Source organism: Danio aesculapii, chromosome 19 (assembly GCF_903798145.1).
Source record: "Danio aesculapii chromosome 19, fDanAes4.1, whole genome shotgun sequence".
Lineage (NCBI taxonomy): Eukaryota > Metazoa > Chordata > Actinopteri > Cypriniformes > Danionidae > Danio > Danio aesculapii.
In genome coordinates this window covers 16644298-16658356 of record NC_079453.1, presented here as the reverse complement: position 1 = coordinate 16658356, position 14059 = coordinate 16644298, and the positions used below count along the sequence as shown (strand labels likewise).

The window sequence follows — 14059 nt, the reverse complement described above, 5'->3', positions numbered from 1 at the left end:
AAAAGTTACAGCTATAATTAGCTTTTAGCTTAGATTAGCATGTTACATTTTTGTGTACGGTTTCGCGTGAAATCAAAATTTCAACTTTCTTTCGATAACTTTTGCTATTCAGTGTCCAGAGAACATTTCTACACTGGTTTGGTTCAGATTGGGCGAAAACCCTAGGACTAGTTCGCAAAAGTAGGTTTCGGACAAATCGCGGCGTAGTGCGAAAACGGTGCGTCCTAGAGAAAATCTGAGTGACTCCACTTTTGTTCGGGCTGACCCAAGGATTCCAAAAATGTAAAGTTTTTGAGCCTACGACAAACGGTTTAGAAATGGCTGCCAAATAACTAAAATTTTTTTGTTTTCAGCGCTGTAGCGCCGCCTATGGGCCGATTTGGACGAGCCTTTGGATCTGAGTAGCGGTGAGGAGTACTACAATCTGACCAAGTTTGAAGCCAATAGGCCTTACGGTTTGGCCTGGGCAATAGTGATTATGGCAGAAGTAAAATAATAATAATAATAATAATAATAATAATAAAAATCCTTACAAAAACAATAGGGTTTCAGCGCTTCGCGCTCGAACCCCTAATAATAATAATAATAATAATAATAATAAAAATCCTAACAAAAACAATAGGGTTTCAGCGCTTCGCGCTCGAACCCCTAATAAAGCTTGGTCTCCTAAACATCAGGTCACTAGCACCTAAAGCACTCATCATAAATGAAATAATAACAGATAACAATCTTAATGCACTCTGTCTGGCTGAAACAAAATGACTATATTAGTTTAAATGAAGCAACTCCTCCAGGATTCCTATATAAACATGAGGCTCGTCAAACTGGTCGTGGTGGTGGAGTTGCGTCAATCTTTAGTGATATTCTTAATGTTAATCAAAGAAACGGACTTATGTTTAGCTCCTTTGAAGTGTTAGCGCTTAATGTTGTCCTTCCAAACACTATGCAAAAACCTATGTTATCTCTCGCTCTAATCACCATATATAGACCCCCAGGACCCTATGTCAATTTTCTAAAAGAGTTTTCTGATTTTATCTCTGACTTACTAGTTAAAATTGATAAAATACTAATTGTAGGAGACTTTAACATTCACACAGATGACGCTAACGACACATTAGGGCTCGCGTTTATGGACTTACTACATTCACTAGGAATAAAGCAAAATGTTATTGGTCCAACCCATCGCCTAAAGCAGTGTTTCCCAACCCTGTTCCTGAAGGCACACCAACAGTACACATTTTCAACCTCTCCCTAATCAAACACACCTGAATCAACTTATCATAACATCAGAAGAGACTCCAACACCTGAAGTTAATGGGTCAGAAAAGGGAGACATCCAAAATATGTACTGTTGGTGTGCCTCCAGGAACAGGGTTGGGAAACACTGGCCTAAAGCATACACTAGATCTAATTCTGTCCAATGGAATTGAGGTCATTGATGTAGACATTATATCACAAAGTGATGATATTACAGACCACTACCTCTTACTATATAAGCTGAGTTTACCTGAAATTAGCAGATCCGCTCCGATATATCGCCCTAGTAGAACTATTGTCCCATCCACCAAAGATGAATTTATAAATAACTTACCTGATCTTTCTCTACTTCGAATAGCACCCGCAAACGCAAATGACCTTGGTGTAGTAACCAGCAGTATGGATGCCATCTTTACTAGCACTCTAAATACTGTGGCACCCATCAAACTAAAAAAGGCTAGAGAGAATAAAACTACACCATTGTATAATAGTCATACCCGCGCTCTCAAAACAGCAACCTGTGCCCTGGAACGTAAATGGAAAAAAAATAATTTAGAAGTCTTTAGAATTGCGTACAAAGACAGTATGTCCAGCTATAGGAGGGCTTTAAAATCTGCCAGGGCTGAGCACCTCCGCAAACTGATAGAATATAATCATAACAATCCTAGATTCTTATTTAACACCATTGCTAAATTAACAAATAATCGGTCATCTTTGGAACAAAATGACTGCAAATTAGTAGTGATGACTTCATGAATTTTGTCAGTGATAAAATAGAAGGCTTTAGACAGAAAATAGGAGATATTAAACTTTCTGCACCGCCTTATACTTCAGATCCAGTAAACATTCCACTGAATCAAAATAACCTACAGTGCTTTAAAATCGTAGAACAGGAAGAGCTAGACAAAATTATAAATAGCTCTAAACCAGCTACGTGTATATTGGACCCAATTCCAACAAAGTTACTGAAATAATTGCTACCTGTTATAGGAGAACCTCTTCTTAACGTTATCAACTCTTCTTTATCTTTAGGCCATGTTCCAAATCCTTACAAGTTAGCTGTTATTTAACCTATTATTATGAAACCACAACTGGACCCCAGCAACTTAGCTAATTATAGGCCTATTTCAAATCTTCCATTTATATCTAAAATACTAGAAAAAGTTGTTTCTGCTCTATTCTGCTCCTTTCTGCAGACGAACAATGTTTTTTAAGTGTTTCAGTCAGGTTTCAGAGCTCATCACAGTACAGAAACTGCATTAGTGAAAATAACCAACGATTAACTCTTAGCTGCTGACCAAGGGTGCATCTCGCTATTAGTTCTACTCGATCTTAGTGCGGCATTTGACACCATTGACCATGGTATCCTCATTAATCGCTTAAAGTCTACAGGTGTCCAGGGACAGGCCCTACAATGGTTTAAGTCATACTTAGCTGACCGTTACCAGTTTATGAATATTAATGGACAGCCTTCACAAATCAGCCCAGTAAAATACGGGGTGCCTCAGAGATCAGTTTTAGGCCCTTTGCTGTTTACAATATACATGCTACCCCTGGGAGAAGACATGGGATCAGCTTTCACTGCTATGCAGATGATACTCAATTATATATTTCAACTAAACCTGACGAGACGTCTAAACTGTCCAAGCTAACTGAGTGTATTAAAGATGTTAAAGACTGGATGACCAACAATTATCTTCTCTTAAACTTAGACAAAACAGAATTATTACTTATTGGGCCTAAATCCTGTACACAGCAGATCTCACAACTCGACCTACAATTAGAGGGATACAAAGTTAGCGTTAGCTCTACTATAAAAGATCTGGGTATAAAAGATATTAGACAGTAATTTACCTTTTAAAAATCATATATCCCATGTCACAAAAACTGCTTTCTTTCATCTGAGAAATATTGCTAAGTTACGAAGTATGCTATCCATCTCAGATGCAGAAAACTACTGGACTACTGTAATGCACTGTTTGCTGGCTCCCCAGCATCCATTATTAACAAACTTCAATTAGTACAAAATGCAGCTGCCAGAGTTCTTACCAGGTCTAGAAAATTTGATCACATCACCCCAATTTTATCCTCCTTACACTGGCTGCCTGTTAAGTTTCGTATTGAATTTAAAATATTGCTTCTTACATATAAAGCTTTAAATAATCTAGCTCCTGTTTATCTAACCAATCTTCTGTCTCGCTACAATCCAACTCGCTCTTTAAGATCTCAAAACTTAGGGCTTCTGGTAGTACCTAGAATAGCAAAGTCGAGTAAAGGAGGTCGAGCCTTCTCATTTATAGCTCCTAAACTCTGGAATAGCCTTCCTGATAATGTCCGAGGCTCAGACACACTCTCCCAATTCAAAACTAGATTAAAGACCTATCTGTTTAGTAAAGCATACACTCAGTGCACCACTTAGTGGGCTTCCACACAGGTTCTGCATCTTGTTTATATACACTATGAACAGCAGCTACGCTAATTATTTTCTTTATTCTCCATTTCCACCTGGGGATACTCTTCCCGAGGCCCTCAGACTATGCAGAGTCACTGATTCGATCCAAGACCAACGACGAGATGATCCCAAGGTTTCCATATCCTGGACCAGGCCGTATCCTGAACAGCTACTGTGGTGGTCATGGAGGAGTGGAGAACATAAGACTGATTCCTGTGACGCTCCAGAGACAGACGAGTCTTCGCTGAGGCCAGCTTCCAGCCTCCGCCACTGAGACTGCAGCTCTGCACAAGACGTTTGGCCAGCGGAGAAATTAAAATGGTCGTGCCCAACTGAGCCTGGTTCCTCTCAAGGTTTTTTTCTTCACTTTCGCCATTTAGTGAAGTTTTTTTTCCCTCTCCGCTGTCGCCACTAGCTTGCATTGTTCGGGATCTATAGAGCTGCGCATCGTTGGATTTGCTCTTTAGTATTTGGACTCTCAGTAGTGATTATTAAACCACACTGAACTGAGCTAAACTGAACTGAACTTAAACACTACAAACTGAACTACACTGTTCCTATTTACTATGACCTTTTATGTGAAGCTGCTTTGACACAATCTACACTGTATAAGCACTATACAAATAAAGGTGAATTGAATTGAATTGAATTAAATGCAGCTGACACAGATCATGGGGTAAGACATGGATGCTGCTTGCTGAACAGCCTGCTTTTTAGCCTGTGGCTTCAGTATTAGACATGGTCTTGACTTGAAATAGGGGAGGACATGTGTCTGCTTGTTAACTCAGACTGAGGTGGCATTCTCCATTTAGATCCTAAGAGAATCTATCTCTAATTTTGGGTGGGATCACCTAAACAGTCATTGAAAAGGTCCTTTAACTTCTGATTCCTATAGTCGAGGCCCTTTCAATGGTCCAGAAAGACTGGCCAATGGCCCAAACATACCATCTCCACTGCAAATGTGCTGCCAGTACCTCCTGATGGGCAAAAAAAAATCAAACTCTATCCTCAAAAGAACATTACTGCAAGATATACAAACAGAAAAAGCCTCACAATTATAATAAAAAAAACAGTAATCTTCTATTCTGCCCGGTCTTCTGTATTTTCCCGGCTTCTTCTTCTCTGGGCCGGCATGGTAACTGAGGCCCTTTGGCCTATTATGTATCTCCCAAGACATCTTTTCGTCAAATTGAAGTCAGCCTCGTCAACAGAGATATTTTCATGTGGGACTTGATTGGCCTCCAACTCCATGACTCTCTGAAAGTAATTAGACACAGTGTATGTAAATGCTGTACTGTACTGTACTGTACTGTATATCTACTATATGTACTAATGAACTCCAGATTTAGAGAGTAGTTTATTGCAAAACAGACTGTGTATAGTACAGCAATGACTGTATTGCATAACCTTACCAGGATGCATTGGTGACGGAGTTCTTTGATGCGCTTACTGTTCCTTTCAAAAGCTCAAAGAGTCCTCTCTTAGAACATACAGCATGATCATGTGATTGGAAAAACCTCAACATATAAGTGTGGTATCTAGATGGGAATCAGAAACCATATATATATATATTAAAAAAATATACAGTTGAAGTCAGAATTATTAGCCCCCTTTGATTTTTTTTTTCTTTTTTAAATATTTCCCAAATTTCCCGGCTAGAATAACAGCAGTTTTTACTTAAAAAAAAAAAAAAATTTTAAGGTGAAAATGATTAGCCCCTTTAAGCTATTTTTTTCCCGGTTGTCTACAGAACAAACCATCATTATACAATAACGTGCCTAATTACCCTAACCTGCCTAGTTAACCTTATTAACCAAGTTGAGCCTTTAAATGTCATTATAAGCTGTATAGAAGTGTCTTGAAAAATATCTAGCATTATTTTTAAATTTTTCAATATTATATATCTAAGTATTATTTTCTGTCATCATGGAGATAAGATAAAGATAAAAGATTTTCAAATGTAAAATAAATCAGTTATTAGAAATGAGTAATTAAAACTATTATGTTAAGAAATGTGTTGAAAACATCTTCTCTCCGTTAAACAGAAATTGGGGAAAAAAATAAACTGGGGGGCTAATAATTCAGGGGGGCTAATAACTCTGACTTCAACTATATATATATTTCTAAAATTACAACTTTTACAGTTAATCTATAAGAAAAGGTCACATGAACATTCTCTTAAGATGTTGTTATGAGTTTATTTTTACAATCTGGCTCCCTTAGGCATGTTGCATCAGGTGCTACAAGAGGCCCTTGGACTACACATCTCAGAAGAGGATGATCTATCCATCTATGAATTTGGTTCAGTAAAATTTCATTCTATGATCCCCTTAACACAGGCAAATTACCGTTTTTTACAATGGCTAAATGGCTTTTCAATACATTTAACAAGTTTGCTAAACTCTTAACGCAGCAACACACCCAAAACACACAATTGTCAAAACGGTTAATTTCATGCTCAAAATCACACATTGTAAACTAAACCCTAAAACTAAAATTCAAAATACAGTAATAAACAAACACAATACACCATATCTAACAAAACACTGCAACCCTGTTTCAAAATCAAATAATTCTTCAAAACACCAACACATGTTCTCTTCCAACAGAAACATTTAGTCAATCATAACACATTGACAAAAAAAAACAAAAAACACTATCATCAGCTGAAATTACAGAAACTGCATTATTGTATGTGTCAGGTCTGCCCTTATATTTGAAGCCTCTCTGCATTTTTGCTTTGTTGGGTTTAGTAAATGCATGAATTTGGTTTCTTTTGCAAAAGGACATTACTGCAAGATATACAAACAGAAAAAGCCCCGCAAAAAAACAAAGTAATCTTCTATTCTGCTCAGTCTTCCGCATTTGCCCATCTTCTTCTTCTCTGGCCTGTCACGATAAGTGTGGCCTTTTGGCCTATTGTGTTTCTCCCACGGTGACATCTTTTCACCAAGTTGAAGCCAACCTCATCAACATAGATAATTTCATGTGGGACAACTCCATGACTCTCTGAAAGTAATTAGACACAGTATATGTAAATGCTGTACTGTATGTACTAATGAACTCCAGATTTATAGAGTAGTTTACAGCAAAACACACTGTGTATAATACAGTAATGACTGTATTGCATAACCTTACCTGGATGCGTTGGTGACAGAGTTATTTGATGCGCTTACTGTTCCTTTCAAAAACCTCATATATACATATATAACTGCAATAAGCAATGGAATGAAATACAGGGAATATATTTGTGGTTCAATTCAGAATATGAACAGCTGTTCACTTTGACTTTAGCCTATATAAGTTCTGTTTAGAACATGATGTTGTCTGTTTTGGCACACTGTGTGAAAGCATTTGTAAGTTTGACTGTAAAATTACATTGTTTTGGTCTCGGTTGAGGGCAGCAATATATATATATATATATATATATATATATATATATATATATATATATATATATATATATATATATATATATATATATATATATATAAGAATAATAAAGGGACTAAGCCGAAAGGAAAATTAATGAATTTATATATAAATAAATCATGGAATAACATTAAGCACTAAGTGGTAGAAGGAAGAAACCATCTTAAGCAGTACTTTTGTACATCTGAGAGTGACTAATAGGATAAGTGAGCTAAGTGAAAAAAGAATTTGCATGAGGAGTAATGAAACTGGTGATAGCAGCAAGAAGAGAAGACAGTGATAGCATGTGTAATGAGACAGTGTCCGAGGCACAACTATAGAAGGAGAAACTTTAGCTGTTGCATGCCCATTGGTTGGAGTGACCAAATCAACCACTTTCCAATTTTGACTGAGAATGATAGGTTGCTGGATATTCTTAGGAGGAAAAATACATATATGTAAGGCATTAGAAAATTAATACTTCTAAATAGTTCAGCAACAAGTACATTTTTATGGTATCCTCAATTTCCACTGAACTTAGCTAACAAAACATAGCTAAAAGGTGTGATATGAAGAAATGATCACAAAGAGCTGTTAAAATAGCATTCTCAATTCAAAGAGTAATTTCAAATTAAAAATAAAATAAAATAAATTGAGCCTACCATGCTTGCAATCATCTGTTTTACGTTCTCCAGTGACAATAGAGAAAACGTGGAACTTTATAGTCTAATTTAATAATGTATTCATTGCATTATTTGTTCAATAAAACAAGAACAGTGTAGGCTATATCAATCTGACTAAACGATTTATTAAGAACATATTATTTTGGTTAGAAAGAAATGGTGGTTCGATGTCGCCTACTGAAAATCATCAGTTAAAACAATGACAGTAAATTATTATTCATCCGCTTTGTGTTTGTTCAGAACCCTTTGCTTGACATAGAACTACAATATCCGGGAGCCAGTGAGCGCAGCCAATGGGCGTCAAAAACATGTGGTGACGACATAAGTTTGATCTTTTTATGCGCGAACTTGACGTGCATTGAGGTGAGAAAACGGCGCGAGGCGAGCTTTGTTACCAAGCCTGGTCTTTCTGAAGGTGAGTGTACATGCATAGTTTTTATGTAGTGCTTAAAATTGGACACGTTTTTTAATTTGAGCACTAATCGCATGAATATTAAAGTTCAGGTGTGTAGTTTTATGGCATAGAGTCAATACAGGATAAAGGAGGAATATTTGTCTGGTATAAAGTTAGCTTAAACAGCGCGTTTTTATTCATTCTGGACATCAAGTTTTTCCAAACACTACGTCTTTTTAAAGTTCTTTTGCTTCAAACGGTTTATAAGTGTGTTAACTTCGTCGTAACGTTCAGATACAAAATCGTTAGGATTGCTAAAGTAGGATAAATATTGTAAACAAAGTCTTTTTTTATATATTGAAGCTGTATCTAAGTTAACCCGTACATCTAAATGTGTTGTAAAACTTTTGTTTCAAGATGTATATTTTGCTGTTTTGTGTTGTGCTAATAGTACGTTGTTCTCCGTGTGCGTCGTGTTTGTGCATCCTGCTTTGAAAACCTGTTTACTTGCACGTTATGGCACACTTCAAATGGTTATGGTTGCATAATGTTTTGTGTGTGTGATCATGGCACACGGAGCTGTAGTAAGAACAGGGCGGAGCTGTGCACGCGGTGCTGCTTGTCCGTCTTTGTTTGGATCTGTACCCTTTCTGTCCGCTATCAAAGCGCCTTTGTGCATTTAATGTGTTTTGCATTACATTTATCTTCGCTCATTCTACATCAGGGGTGTTTACACTGGCAAGTTTCGTAAAGCGGGAAAAATAAACTTAATTTTCAACGTGTGAAGTTTTTACCGTGCATGTGGAGTGTTTAGGGGAGGGGGGTGGTTTTGTGTGTGTATGCGGGCTTGAAGAATACGCGCCAGTTTTTTTCTTTTCTTTTCCCCCGCGAAAATAGTTACAGACAACTGCGCGCCAAATTCACAAGGCATTTATTTTTGAATTTGTTGTTCAAAGTTAAAACAATGTCCCTATGGAATTGCGTTCTTAAATATTGAAGTTTTTATTTCTAGTGGACATGTATCAAAACACAGTATCTGAAGTATTTTGTTATAAGTCCTTGCCATTCAAATAATGCTTTTTTTTTTTTTTGTTAAAAATAATAGATACATTTGTATTGTAGCACATGGCGTTGTAATGAATACCTTTTATATGAATAAACGTGCAACATTTGCACAACACAATAACATTTGCATGTAGTAATTACTCATTTGTTTTTTCAGGCATACTTGGACCACTTTGTTTTTTTCTAAAACAATGGCTTCTACAAGTGGTAAGAACCTTATGTTTTTAATGCTTAACAGACAGGATGAATGGATGTCAATCTGCTTGTAGTGGATGAGCAAGGAGGCGACCCTTCAGTTAATTGCAAAGCTTATTTTCAGACATTCAGGTTAAAGAGCTGGACAAGCGTGCTTCAGGACAAGCATTTGAGGTCATACTTGGGAGTCCTGCTTCAGATGTCAAGAATGAGTTCCTTCTCTCCCCTCCAAAGAAGAAGGATCTTTCCTTGGTGGAGATCCAGAAAAAACTAGAAGCAGCAGAAGAGAGACGCAAGGTGCATATGCTTTTCATTTTTTTGTACTGCATACGTTTACACAAAGCATGGTAGACTGCATTAAATATGAATGTAAGATCTTCTCCAAAGTATTTTTCTTTTCTTTTTTTAGTTGATTAATGTAATGTTTTTTGTCATGTCATTTGTAGCTTTTAAATGCTCCTAGATAAAAAAAAAAAAGCTTTTTTTTTTTTTTTTCTCTTTTTCTCACAGTCTCATGAAGCAGAGGTTCTGAAGCACTTAGCAGAAAAGCGTGAGCATGAAAAGGAGGTGCTTCAGAAAGCTCTTGAAGAAAACAACAACTTCAGCAAGATGGCAGAAGAGAAACTGAACCAGAAAATGGAGGCCAACAAAGAAAACCGTACAGCAATTATGGCAGCTATGAATGAGAAGTTCAAAGAAAAGGTAAAGGCAATCGTGCGTTTTCGTACCGGGTTATTGCATTACAAAGACAAATAATTATAAAACATTTTTTGCTTTAATTTTAGGACAAGAAGATAGAAGAGGTTCGAAAGAACAAAGAAATCAAAGAGCTCAATGATGAAGAAAACTGATTTTTTATTTTTTTTTTCTTTGTAAACTCATTCATCCAAAGATTTTTATTTTTTTTTCTCTGTTAAAAAGGGTTTCATCATGCCCCCCCTCCTTTTTTTTGTCTTCAAAAAATGAGAAAACCAATGCAGCTTTGTTTTGTATATAGCAGTAGTTTTACACCTTGGTTATTTACATATCTGTGCTATTTGGACTGTAGGATGTCTTTTTCAGATATTTTCTGAACTTGGTGGGAAATCCTGGTGTGCTTAACATGCCTGTTACTGTCTGCATTTCTTGAGCTTTTTGCTTTTAAGGTTAAGAGCTTGGTTATGTACTCTGAAAGCACTTGACTGTTCTTTGTACAAGACCGAGAAAACAAAAGGTTAACATGTCAACTTTACTGTACAAAAATAAAAATAATGTAAAATGAGTGTTATAACTTTCTCACTTCTGAATAATAGTATTTAAGATGTCTGTGTATATGTATGTATATCTCGCATCACAAAAAAAATCGCATTGATTTAGGATTTAAGGGAATTTGTTTCATGCCAAGGATGTAGATAATGATTTTCTATTTAAATTTCTTTAAAATTAAGTATTCATCGACTCGAGTAGGTATTGCTGGGATTGTCTCCCTCTAGTGTAGGAAGTGTTTTTTTTTTTTAATTTTTTTTTTATTTAGTTTTTTTTTTGCCTTTCCCACATGTGATTTTAACCTTGCAAACAGCGGTGTAGTCCTAAAAAAAATAGGTGGTGTACTATTACCCACCCAATCCAAATTTTAAAAGTAACGACGAAAGTCAATGTATCTTTGATTCAATTAATTTATTTATTTATTTATTTATATATATATATATATATATATATATATATATATATATATATATATATATATATATATACATACATATATATATATATATATATATATATATATATATATATATATATATATATATATATATATATATATATATATATATATCTATATATATATATATATATATATATACATATATATATATATATATATACATATATATATATATATATATAATCATATATATATATATATATATATACATATATATATATATATATATATACATATATATATATATATATATATACATATATACATATATATACATATATATATATATATATATATACATATATATTACATATATATACATATATAATACATATATATACATATATATATATATATATATACACATATATATATATATTATATATATACACACATATATATATATATACATATATATATATATACATATATATATATATACATATATATATATATATACATATACATATATATATATATATACATATATATATATATACATACATATATATATATATATATATATACATATATATATATACACACACTGCACAGCTGTGGTTTGCTGACTAACAAAAAAAAAAAAAAACTAGTTCAGGAGCAGGATCTGCCGCCGTTTTTATATCAAGTTTAAGGGGACTGAGGCGATCATTTAATAGTGTACAGGTAATCGCAAAGGTGTTAGGGGGGCTGAATGGAAATATAGGAGGGCTAAAGCCTATGCTGTTCTATAATTTTACTTGAACGTTTCAGCGAGACTTCATTCAGCTGATTTGTTGTGATCTTTGAAAAACTCAAATACTCAATTCACAAATTAGGGAAGTCTAATCACCAAAACAAGTGAGTATACCGAGAGTATGATCCTCAGAAGTCGTAATACCCAAACAGCTTGTGGAAAAAAGTAGGCATGCTGAGTATATGTGCGTAGAGCAAGGACTACACCACTGCTTGTAACCTAAAAGAGTTCACCCGAAAGGGTAAATCGCTTCCCTTTTTTGTTGTTGAATGCAAAAGTTTTGAAAAATGATAAACATTTGAGAAATTATGTAACCTTTCGATTACCATAGTAGGAAAAATAAATACTATGGAAGCCAGTTTTTTTTTTTTTTCCTTTTTCCTCCATTTTTCTAAATTATAACCGTCTAAAGGCTTTGTTACAATGAAAGTAAAAACAACTAAAGCTCTAAAATAAAGCTTTAGTGTCAAATGTTTAATGTAACTTTAATCCTCAAGTCTATTTTGCACGAAAAACATCTTGAACATCAAACATTTTGTTATACAGGTATATTTATATGCTGAAGGTACATGCTTAAGTTTGTGGTGTAATTGGTTTTACAGCTGGTGAAGGACACAGGACAACCATTGTACCCTAAATGTGTACTAAGTTCAAGGAAATATGACAATAGACAATGATTATTATTGTTATTATTTTTTTTTTCTGATGTTGAGGTCATTTTAGAAATTTTTTTTTTTCTCAGGTAAAATGGTGCACTGGTTATCTTTGACCTGTAAATCAAAATTAAATAAATCAACCTGCTTGCTCCACTAGAGGGAGCTTTGTGCAAGCTATTTCAATATATCAGCAGAATGCCCAAAACACTACAGTTTCTGATCTGTTCATTTAGCAACCCTTTCACTATTTAGTGCATTGTCGCTCCAGTGTTCATTAATGAGCATTTTAAATGAGTAATAAAAAAAAATAATAATTCCCATTTCTTGAGCTGTTGTGTGGAAGTATTACAAAATACATCTTCATGAGATTTCTCTTATTTTGTGTCGTAACAGAGGTCAAAAGCCATACAGTTGCTGTGTGAGTAAGGTCATTGCTGCTACCACTTCTGGCTTGCAGGCAGTCATAATGTCTCGAGTAGACGCTGAAGCGAATGAACCAAGGTTATAATCAAAGCAGACTCCCTTCAGTCTTTTGTATGGGCTTTTTGCCCCTTACTCTGACAGAAGACCTTTTAGATGTCCTCTCAAAAGCTGACATCCCTTCAGATTTCATTTGTAAAGGTCAATTCTTATACATTTTACAGTCAAGTCTTTAAAAAGAAATCAGGTTGCTGCTACATGCCTAAAATGGAAATGAAGATAAAAAACAACTAAGGTTGACAATCACGTTTAATGATTAGAACAGGCTGGTGATTAATGAAGTTTGGGTCAGTGATATTTAGTATGGGTGTTCAAAAAGTATAGGGAAATGCATAAGGTTGAAAATGGTAATAAAACAATATAACGCGGTGGAGGTTGGAAGATTATGAAGAGTACCCATAATGTATATACTAATATTATATTATACAGCTGGCTCTTGGTCTTCTGTGATGATAGCACAAGTTAGATGATGTCTATTTCAAATGATGTGTGTCATTAAAAAGAGGTGCTGCAGGGTCTGGGGCCTAAAGTGTAACCACTGGCCACGACACACATTTTCTCTACCCTCATTAATTGTTGAATTATAGTATGTTTGTGACAGCTGTTTTGTTGTGTTAAAAAATATGCAGCATGGTCCAGGCTGCAATTCCCAGGTCACACTTTCCCTGTGAGTGTTTGGTATTTATTAGGGCTGCCACAAAACAGACTTCTCACACTTGTGTTTGGGTTTTAGGTCAGTTTTTCGTCAAACAAAAATGCAAGCAAAGTACAACACAAAATGAATACAATATAGCAAAGATAATACTAAAATAAACCATTATTTTCATGTTTTTCATGTACTTAACTGTAGCTGACGGTGATTGGTCAGCTTGTATTTTTGGTTGTTTATTGTTTTAGTATTTCATTATTTAAAAGCGTATTGGTTTATGTTATAAAAGTCCTTGTTTCCGGTTGGCTTGAGTCAGAGGTCACACGATCCCCTTTGATTAATTTAACCTGCGAAAGTTTGTATGGACAGCAGTGAG

The 14059-nt window shown here is 34.9% G+C and overlaps 1 protein-coding gene across 1 annotated transcript; it reads left to right on the top strand.

The window, feature by feature from the left end:
• Positions 1-8134: 8134 nt before the first annotated feature.
• Positions 8135-10718, top strand: stmn1a (stathmin 1a). The gene is made up of 5 exons (XM_056480455.1): positions 8135-8218; positions 9420-9469; positions 9582-9754; positions 9968-10159; positions 10243-10718. Exons 2-5 carry the CDS (start codon positions 9454-9456, stop codon positions 10306-10308), a joined length of 447 nt encoding a protein of 148 aa, XP_056336430.1. The 5' UTR covers positions 8135-8218; positions 9420-9453; the 3' UTR covers positions 10309-10718.
• Positions 10719-14059: the final 3341 nt, after the last annotated feature.